Genomic DNA, 13,626 nt, shown 5'->3' on the forward strand with positions numbered 1-13,626 from the left:
TTTCTTAGGAGATTCTATTTTTCTAAATCATATGTTTTAAATATCAAATATAACGATAACTTTAACATTTTTATTAAGCAGATCTCTTGAAAGCTTAAAAGAAACGTCTTATTGAGTAACAGTAGACCAAAACTAAAAATAGGAGAGAAATGTTGTTTTTTAATTTTGGGAGAACATGGTAACAGTTTTGTCTAATTCTATAGAAGTAATCAGCTTCTAAGACAGATGAAAAGACTTGATTCTCACCACAAAATTTACAAACCTATAACTCTAGCCAATGAAGAAAGAAATTTATATTATGGAAGAATTTCTAATAACTGGTTTAAAATTTATTTTAAAAGGCTAACACTTACAAAATTATTTTAGTTTCCAAGTTTAAAGGATTTGTTTTCTGTGTATTCATGGGATTCTTGGGGAGCAAATGGATTTAATGGGACAGAATCCTGCAAGGCAACAAGAAACACCTTAGGTATTTCCTGCGACATGCGGCTACTACTCTCAAGAAGAATTTCAGCTCGTTAACTTTTATTCTGTAAACTTACTGGGCAGATAGAGGAAACAAGACCATAGAAAGTCAAGCAGGAGGCAAATGGTTAGATAACCAACAGAAACACACTTTTGCAAAATTTTGCACATTAACCAGAGAGGAAGGTGGTATACCACTGGTTTGTTTTCTAAAAAAGACCATGGTTTAGAGCTCCTCTATCCAATATGGCAGCCACGAGCCAGATGCGGCTAACTGAACCTTAATTCGTTAGTTAAAATGAAAACTCCTTTTCCTCAGTCACACTATCCACATTTCAAGTGTGTGCTACCCATGTGGCTAGTGGCCACTGTTTGGACGGTACAGATATGGAACATGTCATCAGAGAAAGTGCGACTGGACAGTGCTGGTTTGGAGGATGAGCAAAGGAGATGGACAGGGTAGAAAGAGTGATCTGAGTTACTACAGAAGATTAGAAGTGGGCACAGTCACCTTGCTATCTTTGAGTAAGGATTTCCTTTACAGCATGAAAAAATTCCAATGAATAGCCTAAAGTTTTAGTTTATTTTTCTTTTAACTAAAATGAGTAAGGTGTTGACCATGCCAGAAGGTGTTAAGTGCCTTACACATTATCACCTTATTTAATCTTCATCACACAGTACGAGGTGGGCAATATTATAATGCCATCTTACAGATACTAAGGGAAACTCAGAGAGAGCATGTGACCCACCCAAGATCACACAGCTAACGTCTGGATTGCAAGCATGCTTCATCCCTCCAAAGCCAGGGCTCTTGGCCAGCCAGGAGGGAACTGCATTTGAGAGAGAGGCACGGAAAATGCACTCCAGATACCACTATAGACACTGCTGCGCAACAGGGGCCAAGGCCAGGTGGGTGGCTTGTTCTTAGTGAGAGTTCTTTCTCCCCTTGGCCTAATGCTTCCTTGATAGTGAGCATGAGAACTTTCTATTGACGATGGAATGGTATCACTTTCTAATCCCATTCTTGTCCCTAGCCCCCACCCATCCGCTCTGAGTTTTCCAAGTCCAGCCACTTCTTTTCCTAGGTGTCCCATGACAGCTTATGAGAAAGCCCTGAACCAGTTCAACCAGAATGGAGTGGTCACCAAACAGTGTATCTGATGTCCCAATATTCCTCCACACGTTGATATCCTACATCAGTGAGATCTCTTAAATATCCTGTTAACCAATGACTTCAACGTCCTAACAAAATGCTTAGAAATTGACAGTTTATCACTTATTATATACTAATGACTTTTTTAAAGCTCTTTGAAGTTGCCCGAATGGTTGACGTCCAGACAACTTAGGTGGAAGGGGCATGTGACCACACTTTCTGAGGACCTTGCAGGATAGCACCTGCCACAGAGGCCAAGAAGGAGCGAGCGTGGATGAGAGCCTACCTCCGAGGCGAGCCATCGTCATGGGGCTGGATGATGACCACCTTCACAGTCACTGAGGTCCGGAGAAGGTCGATCATCTGCTCATGCGTCAGCGTGGCCACGGCCACCTTGCAGATCTCCACGAGGCGGCTCCCCTGACGAAGGCCGGCTTTCCACGCAAAACCGAAAGGTTCCACGTCTGCGACGATTCCTTCGAAGTTCACGTGGAAGCCCAGCTGGCCCAGCCCGTTCCTCCTCAGGGTCATTTCCACAGTCTCGCAGCCCCTGGTCACGATCTAAGGGGGAAGGGGACCGTGAGGGGTGGCGCTGAGGGGGGGCACACATCCCAGGGACAAGATGACAAGACAAGGACACGGTTCAATCCAGACTTTACCGTAATTACCCCTGGCATCAGGCGCAATGAAAATAACAAAAGTAAAACGAAGGTTTCATTCTTCAAAGGCAAACCAGGTACAGGTGTCCTGCTTTTTCCTAGAAGCCACTGACCCAGAGCCTGTGAGCTTAAGACGGGTTCTGATAACACCCCCACCCCCGGCCCCGTCTCCTTTCTACGTCACCTGACTCGGCTCTTAAGCATATAGATTCCATTGTTCCAGATGGACGGAAGCAACTGAAAACATGTGAAGCCTTTCACCCATCAAGCAATAAAACCTATTAATTTTTTTTTTTTGGCCGTATGGTATGGCTTGTGGAATCTTAGTTCCCCAACCAGGGATGGAACCCGGGCCCCTGCCAGTGAGAGCACCGAGTCCTAACCACTGGAGAGCCAGGGAATTCCCTATTAGACAATTTTATTCAACTTAAAAAAATAGCCCAATGGTGCAGCAGCTATGGAAAGCAGCATGGCAGTTCCTCAAAAAATTAAAATGGAATTACCACGAGACTCAGCAATTCTACTTCTGGGTATATACCCAACAGAATTTAAAGCAGGGTCTCAAAGAGGTACACCCAGGTATTTGTACACCCACATTCTTAGCAGCGTTATTTACAATAGTCAAAAGGTGGAAGTAACTCAAGTGTCCATGGATGGTTGAATGGACATGCAAAGTGTACCATATACAAACAAGGGAGAAAAAAATGGCCCAAAGCCTTTCCAAGCTAACAGTTGGCGCCCTGCCCACAGGATGGGCAGCAGCAGGAAGTCAGACTGTCAGGAAAACCTTAAGTGCTCTCTGTGCACCAGGCCTGCGGACATCCTGTTCTAGCCCCTAGGATCCCTCTCCTGGGGACAGCCTGCCCTTTGCTTGCTTGGGTGGTAAGGACCATTCAGATCAAATGTGGCCAGTCAGCTGGCCTCCTTGGTGTCTGTAGGCAAGCATCCCACTCAGTGAACTAAAGCACCAATAATTAGTTAATGCCACCCTCAGAAGTGCTTAATGAGAATAGCCCACATGCACTGAAAGAAAAACATGGGCTCATTGAGAATATCATTTGATGACCACGGCATCACTTATCTGTGGGCAGCTGAAAGCTGGGAGGTATCATACCCGTATCCCCCAAAGCACAGAGTTTCCGTTTTAATAAATGCTTCATTTCCATGAAACACGCTCTGAATACACAGATTCCTATTTAAGAAGACCTACGACTGTAAGTACAGCTGTGGGACCGGGGCTGGTTCATGGTTATCACCGGTGTGGCGGACGTTACCGTGGTCATTACCGCCACGGCGCCCACCCTGCTAATCAGGCACACGTGACAGTTTGGGGCTTAGGAAAATGGGGAAAGGGATTGCTGGTCTTAGTGGTGAAGTTTGGAAAGACTGAAGTTTCCAAAGTTACGAACTGAACTAATTTAAAATTGTTGAAAAGGCACTTCTGTAATATATACAACCTGAATAAATTTGTCCTTCACTTCTTTTTCAGCTTTGTTTCAACTAAGCTCTCTGACCAAAAGACTACATCTGACACGTGCCCGGCCTTCTCTCCAATATGGATGCAATTTTCAGCTGAAATTTAACATCCATATATCAGATTGAAGAGTGAAAGGGTTTTCCGAGACCTACTTGTTCTGTCTCTTATTTCTTCCAACCACCTGCCACGTCCCCTACTTTTTGCGATTTCTTTCTCACTTCTGTTCCTTACTTCTTAACATTTGCAAAGGCTGAAGGATCAAGCTCTCCATTTATGTGGAGTTCGTCACATAATTACTTGGCCTCAATGATCACATGGTGGCCTCCTATCCATGTACCCGCGACTGGCTACATAGTCTGTGGAGTCTGGTGCAAAACAGAAATGCAGGCCCTTTAGTCAAAAATTATTGAGAATTTCCAGATGGCAACAGGAGAGCATTCAACCAAGCCTGGGCTCTGCTGAGAGTAACCGGCCCTACCTGTCCCTTTAGGTGGGAGCTCTTTTTTTTTTTTTTTTTTGCGGTACACGGGCCTCTCACTGTTGTGGCCTCTCCCGTTGCGGAGCACAGGCCCCGGACGCGCAGGCTCAGCAGCCATGCGTGGCATGTGGGATCTTCCCGGACCAGGGCACAAACCCGTGTCCCCTGCATCGGCAGGCGGACTCTCAACCACTGCCCCACCAGGGAAGCCCTAGGTGGGAGCTCTTATTCCCCACCTGTGTCTTTACCTGCATAGCAGACACCTTTGATTTCACTTCCCACCACTAGAAAATGCAGAGTTCACCATCTGCCCAGTAGCACCCCTTCCCCATCTCTCCACTACGACAGCTTCATCCTCTTCCTTTCCATTTCTGTTGCTCCTGTCCTGCACCAGCCTTTTGTTCTAACCCCCCAACAGTCTTTGGGTTGGTTTGTTTCCACCATCCCCTGTTACAAGTCATCCAAGATACAGGATATACTTCCTCAAATATATTCCAGGTATCAGGCACCTTAGTCACATTAGCAATATAGTCATTTTTCTAGGAAAATGGTAGAATGGGGTCCACAGAACAGTGAACGTGTCAGAACCTACGGGACGTGCATTTTGGTGGTTGGTGAAGAGGGTGTGTTTATGTTGTATTTTCCGGAGCACAAACTATGATGACTCAGTAGGTCTCCTAAAAAGAAGTATTTGCAGTATTACTAAAAGCACAATGTGTCCTGACACTCACAAGATAACTCAATTCTCCAGATACGTAAACTGATCACACACTTAATCATCCCTGAATCACATCTCAGCTTGCGCACATACGCCCTCAATACTGTTGAACACACTGAGGCCCTTTCCTGTAAAGAGCGTCTGCAAATAATGACATTATTTCTCCAAGGCCAGCAGACACTGACATGATTGCATTGTCTCATCTATGTGGTCTGGAATAATAAAAGGTTTATGTTTGATGAGAGGAAAGGGGGCAGGAAATGGGTATAATTTCTCTTTTTCTCATGATCCGTAACTGACTAAATCTTCTCTAATTAATGAAATATACATCCCCTTGGGGGAAGATCTACACATGAAAAATTCTTTTGTCAAAGCACGTTTTGTTCTTATATTTCATTCATTCTTAAAATTCTATTGTATATACTCAAACTAAAATCTGTCTCTTCCTTTGTTAAAATATGAAGTAGAAATACAACTGTTAAATACCACGGACATCATGGTTTTGTACTGCAAATAACAATCTTTTTTATGACTTCTTTCTTCAAATCTTTCTAACTTAGTGGGTAATTCTATAAAACCTCTGTAAGAGACTGGCTGCAAGATTAATAACATATTTAATGTGGCAGACTAAACAAAAATACCTGTTGTGTAAGTACGCAGAGGTGAAACAGCAAAGAGGGCTTACTCTGACCATCAATATGGTCAATGGTGATTCTGTGCCTATTAATTTCCCCCTGGGAAGGTACTGTCGTGCCAGTCTCTACAAACAGACATAATATCTAGTAAATTCTTGTCCTTCCTTGAAACACTATGAAAATATATCCCGATGTTCCCTTTGGAAAGTTGGCTTCACTTTTCCTTTCCGATCAATTTGTAATGGGTGTTTCGCCACCATTCACGGATTCAGCAACAGCTCAAAAGGACACAGCATTGAAAATCAAACGCTATAACACAACACTGTTAATCGACTATACTCCAATATAAAATAAAAATTTAAAAATTAAAAAAAATTAAATCAAACTCTACCCCTAAGAAATAGTAATTCACTTCCTAGGTGATGTAATTGGGGTGGAAGTTCCACAGCAGAAGCTACTGTGAATCTGGGACTGCAGAGCTAAGGATGGTGGATAAACAAAAACCTGTACTTACCCCCAGTCGCTGGACAATTTCCCTGACGTCTTCGGCACAGTTGTCCACCGAGGACAGAAGGATGCATTCTCCTCGTTCGTAAAACACTTTGATACTCATTAACCCAGAAGTCCACCCAATGACATCCCTGCAGGAACAGTTAAAGACCACGTTCTTGGAATCCTTCTCGATCAGCATTATGAACTCGTTGGAAATCCCAAGGAGACACTCGATGTCCGAGGACTGGCCGAAGTCCCGCGCCACAACGTGCCACATGATCGCTCCGACGCTGAAGAGGTGGGCGTCCTTCCTGGGCTTTACTTTCTCCTTCTTCTTGGCACCCAGGGTAATGAAGCTGAATTTCGCGGACGTATCCACGGTGGCGGTCGTGACGAAGTTCTCCGCCAGGTCCTTCAAGTACTCCTGCCTCGTCCGAGTGGCCATCGCTCGAAACTTCTCTGATTTGTGGGCTGCGTTTTCTGCATTGATTACTTTCGCTAAAAGGAAGTCCCGGAATACTGCTGACTTTGGGAAAGTTACACCTTTGGGAATCGGTGGACCAAACGGTGGCACATCTTTTGATCTAGAAACTCCAACACTGAGGGAGGAAAAGGAGAAACAAGATGAATTGTGAGGCCGTAATAGTTAGCTTCAGAAATGTGACATAGACCCACACTTGCGACTGAAGCCAGCTACTCTGTAGCCTCTTGGTATGCTCATTTCTGGGTATCAAGTTTTTCTTTGTTTTTAGCAAAACTTTTCAAACTCAGTAGTTGAGGGGGTGTCAGGGGCTGAGTAGTGTCCCTCCAAAATTTGTACGCTGAAGTCCAAAACCCCAGTAACTGGGAATGTGGCTGTGTTTGGAGATCGGGTCTTTAGAGAGATGATTAAGTCAAAATGAGGCCATTAGGGTGGGCCTTAATCCAGTCTAACAGGTGTCCTTATAGAAGGAAACCTGGACACACAGGAAGATACCAGGGATGCACACACACAGAGGAGAGACCATGTGAGGACACAGCAGTTAATCTGTAGGCCAAGGAGAGAGGCCTCAGGAAAAACCAAACCTGCCAACCCCTTGATCTTGGACTTCCAGCCTCCGGAACTGTGAGAAGTAAGTGTCTGTTGTTTAAACCACCGGGTCTGTGGTCCTAGTCACGGCTGTGCGAGCTGACTAAGGTAGGGATGAGGGATCAGTAGCCAGGCTGGTGCTCTGTGGCTCTGTGGCCGGTCACCACTGAGAGGCAGTGACACTTTCAACAGCAGTGCGGTTAGCCCAGCCAGCTATTCGCGATCTCACTGCTATTGGGCACAATGATCATGCTTGCAGGGCCCGAAGTTTTGAATGTCCCTTTTTTTAAGGAAATGCTCACTTGCTCACATTTTGAAAATCTAGATGAAGATTTTATAGGAACAAAGTTTTAAGAGATTCCAGAGACTGAAAAGATCAAACGTATAGTGACGGCAATAACCATCTTAATACGGCAAAACCAATAATGCTCTCCCCTGTATCAGACAGAAGCTTTCGTTGTCTCAAATCCTTTTTGAAATAAGAGTGAATTAATGAATGAGCAGGTGAAGGACTGGAGTGAGTGAATGAATGAACCCCACAGCACTCCCCAGTTACTGAGCAGCTACTGCAGACCAAGAATGGGAACCAACCCCACATCTGCCCAGGCTGGTATTTTCTGTGTTGGGATAAACAAAGGAAGCAACCTACGTTTCATCTTCTTCATGGTAGAAAATCCTGAAAGAGGTGATTAAGGAATGAAAACATTAGGTGTGAATTCCTTTTCTGGAATGTGGCTGGTTAGACGCCAAATAGGTCACAGTCCCCAGGGATCTCTCCCCTTTGCTGTAACCTGCATACCCTTCAGCAGCGTTCATCATTTCTGGGGAAAGAGCTAGAAGATGGAAGAGGGTCTGGGCGGGGCCTTAGCTGGCGTGAAAGGGGAGGGAAGGACTGCTTCCCTTTGGGACAGAAGACCAAACTCTCTCACGTGCATGGTAGCAAAGGCGCTGAACCAGAGAGGGAGGTGGGGGGACTTGACTCATGTCCTCAAGGAAGGTCCTAGGAACATCGTGGAGGTTCCGAATGGCTGAGGGGCTGACACCATATATGACCCGTCTTCCCCTCACTACCACCTTCCCCTCACTACCATCCTTAGGAAGAACCTTCTAGACTGAGTAGGAATTAACTTGTCCTCAGGTGTTGTTTCGTAGAGAGCTGTCCCAAAGCTACATGTCTGGACTGTGGGTAGTGTAGCCACACCTGTTGCTTCCCCACCAGAACGATCAACCAGCTCAAGTGGCCTCTCAGTGCACTGGACCCTGCCCTCCCGACACTGGCCACGATCAACTCATGTGATCACCTCTCCTAAGCATGTTTTTCTCTTCCAGTGATGAGCACAGGTTCCTGGGAGTATTTTACCCCTGGAACGCTGAGGAGGTCAAATCCCACTTAACACCTTACGGGATTGCTTTTTGCACTTAGCTCTGTGGATCTCAAGCTCCTCTCTGACTACAGCTTGGATGCACTTACGCCGAAGCATCAGGGTGAACTTTTTGTATCTAAATGTGTTCCAAGACGGCTCTCACTGTGGAGCTCCAGAGTGGGCAGAGAGAGACATCTGTTAACGGGGCGATTCTTCTCGTCCCAAATTATTAAACCAACTGTCTAACTGGACACCTCCACTACAGTGTATGGTACAGTGTGGCTCGAGAAACCACTATCCTAGGCATCTCAGATCAAAGTTGTACCAAAAAAGCAGCAGAATCCAGGCACAGCTGTTACTATGATCACTATTACTACTATTACTAGTCCATGATCACCATGATAGTCTGAGAATGGGGATCAATTAGAAACCCCTGGTTACAAAAGCTTACATAATCCGTAATGCTTTCAAGCAGAGTTAAGATGGAATATTCTTTTGCCAGACTGGGATAATTCCCAGTGGGTGGAAACAAGAGTATGTTTTAGAATTTCTTGTTTTACCCAAATAGCTTGATAGCATTTACTGATGATTTAGACAAAAGATCCCTCCACTGAGGGCAACAGTACAAAGAAGAGCCTTCCTTCATGTGCCAGTTAAAGGGTTTTAGGAAAGCAACGTGGGGTACTGCAGATTCCAGGATCTGGTGTTCCTCGTAGGAGTCCAGCTCCACCACTTTCTGAGGGACTCTGAGTTACTTAATCCCTCAGTGCCTCGTCTGTAAAACGGGGGTTAAAACAGTACCATCCTCAAAAGCATGCTATGAGGATTAAACAAAATAATGCATGCTAAGCTATTATTAACTCAAATAATTATCGTTTTCATCATCGATTTAACATTATCATCTAATGTTTGTAAGAAGGGGCTACATAGTAAGTTTTCTAAAATGGAAGTCATCGTTTTATACAGATAATACTTCCCTTTTAAGTGACAGTTAGCTACTAAGCCTCCAGACAGCAAGAAGTTTACTCATTCAGTTATTAAAGGATGCATTTTACAAAGAGTTTATCTTGAAAAGCACACAAACACATAACTCCCTCGGAGTTAGCTCTACAATGGCTACAACCATTGAAGTGAAAGAATCTCGCATAAAGAAACAGGTAATCAGTTAAGTTTGCTTTTTAATAATTTTAGACTGAAATTACATAACATGGAGCTTTGTGGATGTTGCCCCATTATTTCCTTCTAGGTTCAAGTGGCCCCAGCATCACCGAGAGAGAGCCCTGCTGTATCCAGGGGGCACGCCTCGGACTTCTCTGGAAGGTGGGAGCCTGCTCGTTCACACTCCGCACGCGTGCCCTGGTTAGCAGCACGCTTTTATCAGAGGAGGGCATCTCGCCCCAGCAGTCTGCCGGGACCACGCCTCTGAGCTACGTGGTACTACAGGTCGTGATCCGCCAGAACTCACTGCCACTCAGCGCCTGTGCAAAGCTCACAGGGGTCACAGGAGCGTGTGCGACCAACACAGGCTTCTATAAAACGCACCCGTGATTCAGACGGAGCAACCTAGAAAACGGCAGACCTGGACTATATTTTACCATTTCCTTGGAAATTATTTTAACGAATTTATTTTGTGACTGGTATGTTTTGAGGAAATCATAGGAAACAGACCTATGAGGTGTTTCTGGGAAACCTGGGCACTGTAACCTTATTCCCTGTGACAGAGTAAACACATCTTCCTAAAAACGTCATGGAATCGATTTGACTAGTTTTCCAGAAGATCACGATTGATTCTTCGAAGGACACTCATGAGGTGGTAAGTGTGATCATTACGAATGTTTATGAGGCACTTCCAGAACCTAGAGGCACGCCACTGCCTTACATTTGAATCTCATTAGTAAATGATAGTTTAGTGATGGCAACATGGTATCTGCAAAGGCAATGACCCCATCTTTGAACCATTTGTACACGCTGGTTTCTACCACAGGAAACATAATGCAAGCCACTTTGTTGACAGGTAAGATCTATATCAAAAGCATCCCTCCCCGGTCATTTAATTAAACACAGAAAACCTAAAAGAAATAAAAATAAAGAGGTATTACTTATCCTTAAGATTTTTTTGTGCTAATCAACCGCCTCATGATAGAAGCATAAACTAAAGATAGAAAGTGATTAAAAGTACTTGATCTGACCTAAGAATAGCAGCCTCTACAATAACACCAAATACAATAAAGCCCTAGGCTTATGTTTCCAATCCATTAGGAAGGCTCCTTTAAGATTACTCTGCGTAATTACCATTCATCAGGGGAGGTCCCAGAAGAATAAGCCGACTGAGCATGTTTGCACCAACGTCACCGGTTTTAAGCGTATCGTTTATACAGACTAGATGTCCTTTTTTTCAAATATCACTTTTTTTTTTCAATAAAAAGTCGTTCTGAGCATTCAGGCCAGGGGTCTTGAACGGAGGTGCATACAAGTATCACCACAGGGGGAAACCATGCCGATGGGGAGAGCGTGGGGTGGGGATGCAAGCTGGCGACACCAAGCACACAGGCCGGTCTCCTTGCCCCTAGGAGGGCACGGCTGCAGTTCACAGGCCCCTCTGCCCCTCACACGTACCCAGGCCTGGGCCCCATCCAGGTCCGGGAGGCTGCTCAACCGGTAACCACTGCTTTAGGATGAGCGCCAGGAACTCTAGCAGGCGTTTTGCATAATTCCTGCCATTCATTCCTCATAACTACACACTGAAGTGGGTACTATTATCCCCAGTTTTCAGAAAAGGAAATGAAGGCTCCAAAAAATAAGCTAACTCGTTACAAAGCGCCATGAGGGGGCAGGAGAGCTGGATTCTCACTCAGGTCAGAGACCGGCTCTTTTACTGACACCCCACAAGGCAGGAGCCTTCGGGGACAGCTGCTTCCTAAGGAAGAGCATGGGTACAGGAAGGGCAGGCCTCGTCAGTCTCGGGATTCCAAGGCACCTGGATGGCCTTTTGAAATCACCAAAGCGAGTGTCAAACCCCTATCTCAACACACCACCACACCACCGTGTGTGTGTGTTTCCAAGCTCTTAGACGGGAAGAAACATTTTACCACCAGAATGCGCTTCTTTCAGGGAAGCACTGAAATGGCCAGATCCTCCACTTCCGAGGCTGCTATCAGTCAAGCGGTGGTTTGGCAGGGGCTGGAGGAAGTCTTCAACATTGAGGAAAGGTGAGACCTAGGACTGTGAACTGCTAGGAATTTCACTGCTTCAAAATGGGAAGAAGACAATTATTTCTTACAGAAAGTACCTGAGTGTAAGACTTCTCTGGTGGCGCAGTGGTTAAGAATCCGCCTGCCATTGCTGGGGACACGGGTTCGATCCCTGGTCCGGGAAGATCCCACATGCCGCAGAACAACTAAGCCCGTGCGCCGCAACTACTGAGCCTGCGCTCTAGAGCCCGCGAGCCACAACGACTGAGCCCGCGTGCCACAACTACTGAAGCCCGCGTGCCGAGAGCCCGTGCTCCACAACAAGAGAAGCCACCACAGTGAGAAGCCCGCGCACCACAACAAAGAGTAGCCCCCGCTCACCGCAACTAGAGAAAGCCCGCACGCAGCAATGAAGACCCAACACAGCCAAAAATAAAATGAAAGAAAAGAAAGAAAAGAAAAGAAAGAAAGAAAGAAAAGAAAAGAAAGAAAGAAAGAAAAGAAAAGAAAGAAAGAAAGAAAGTGCCTGAGTGAAGACTGTGGGAAATATAATTAGAAAAAAAAAAAAGGATAATTATAGGCATAGAAATAATAATTGGAAAACTAATTGGAAGACATTTTGGGGAATGAGGTCCTGTTGGAACAACCCTGGGAGCATGAAACGCCAGGGACTCACCTGTAACACACATTTTCAGTGCATGGATTATGCACTTTGACTATGACAAAGACATGTTGAAAGTGGGACCGGATGCTTTTTGGAGTAAAAGGAAGTGCTCCAGGCTCTTGGAAAACAATGGTCACGATGTCATTTCCTATGTGCCTTTTCCTCAGGAGCTGCAGTCAGGAAAGTGAACACACACACACACAGAGTTACAGACACGGTTTTCTGTAAAGACAAGATACGTAAATGTATACAGTTCACTCAGCATTCAATTTCAAGGAGTTTTTTCGAAAAGCAGAGTCATCCTTCGGAAGCTAGGGCTCCTTGACATGGCTGCGTCCAAAGACCTATGGAAAGAAAAGCCTCGATATTTAAGTTCATCTTTTGCTTTGAAAGGCAACTGGTGTTCTCTCTCCTTTTCATCTTTATCACTTTTTGCCCTGAAATGATAGCACATTAGAGCTAAAATCGCTTTAAGGAATCTTGTAGATTAAAAGGAGGAGATGGCAGAGCGTCCAGGGGAAGGTGCAGTGGCTGAAAGTCCTGCACGAGGGTGTCAGGGGCTTACATGACACGTGCATTTCTGCAACAAAAATACAGAAGACTGTTATTTTGGCGGCTGGTATATTCAAGCTAATTAACTGAAATCTAGCCTTTTCAATGTATTTCAGGAACAGAGAATTCCACCAGATTAACAGTTGGAAAACCCAATAAATTACAAATGCATCAGAAGAGAAGGAACCCCAGGTCAGTAACACCTGAACCCCTTTACTTGCGATGTTCCTTCTGCCGAGAATGCCCCCTTCACCCCAAGTCTCTCCTAGACCACTCAGGTCTCTGCTGAGCTACCAACCCACTGGAAAGAACGTCCTTGGAGGGACTGCACAGGCCCTGCACCCATACCCCAGGCCCATGGCGACCACATTAGCTGTCGTGTCCTGTTCTAAGTCTTGGTTTACTTCTCCTGCGTCAGGTCATAATCATGACGAGGGCAGGAGATGTATCTCGTTGACTTTTGGTTTCCCAGTTTCCAATGGGCTGCCCAGGACACAGCAGACACCCACACACACGCTGGCTAAGTGAAATAACAAGCGTTACAAACACACAATCACAGCCACGTAACACCGCGCAAGAAAATGGTGACCAACTGTGAATACACACCAACAAATCCATACACTCCGTAAGCCTACGCACCTAAAGCCATCAGGACCTGTGCTCCCAGAGTCTGGGACCCTCAGTTTTCACAGAGACGGTAAGCCTTACA

At 45.3% G+C, this 13,626-nt stretch overlaps 1 protein-coding gene across 14 annotated transcripts in view; it reads right to left on the reverse strand.

The window, feature by feature from the left end:
• SIPA1L2 (signal induced proliferation associated 1 like 2) overlaps positions 1 to 13,626 on the reverse strand; it is a 238,114-nt gene that overhangs the window by 54,007 nt on the left and 170,481 nt on the right. For all 14 annotated transcript variants that reach the window (XM_027094090.1, XM_027094089.1, XM_027094088.1 and 11 more), the window contains 3 exons: positions 12,378 to 12,535; positions 6,100 to 6,676; positions 1,905 to 2,179 (listed from right to left, as the gene is read on the reverse strand). In XM_027094090.1, coding sequence (XP_026949891.1) covers positions 1,905 to 2,179; positions 6,100 to 6,676; positions 12,378 to 12,535 — 1,010 coding nt within the window. The remainder of the gene's footprint in view (positions 1 to 1,904; positions 2,180 to 6,099; positions 6,677 to 12,377; positions 12,536 to 13,626) is intronic.

The sequence above is a fragment of the Aethalodelphis obliquidens genome, unplaced genomic scaffold, assembly GCF_003676395.1.
Source record: "Aethalodelphis obliquidens isolate GAN/ISIS:26980383/991018 unplaced genomic scaffold, ASM367639v1 scaffold87, whole genome shotgun sequence".
Taxonomy (NCBI): domain Eukaryota; kingdom Metazoa; phylum Chordata; class Mammalia; order Artiodactyla; family Delphinidae; genus Aethalodelphis; species Aethalodelphis obliquidens.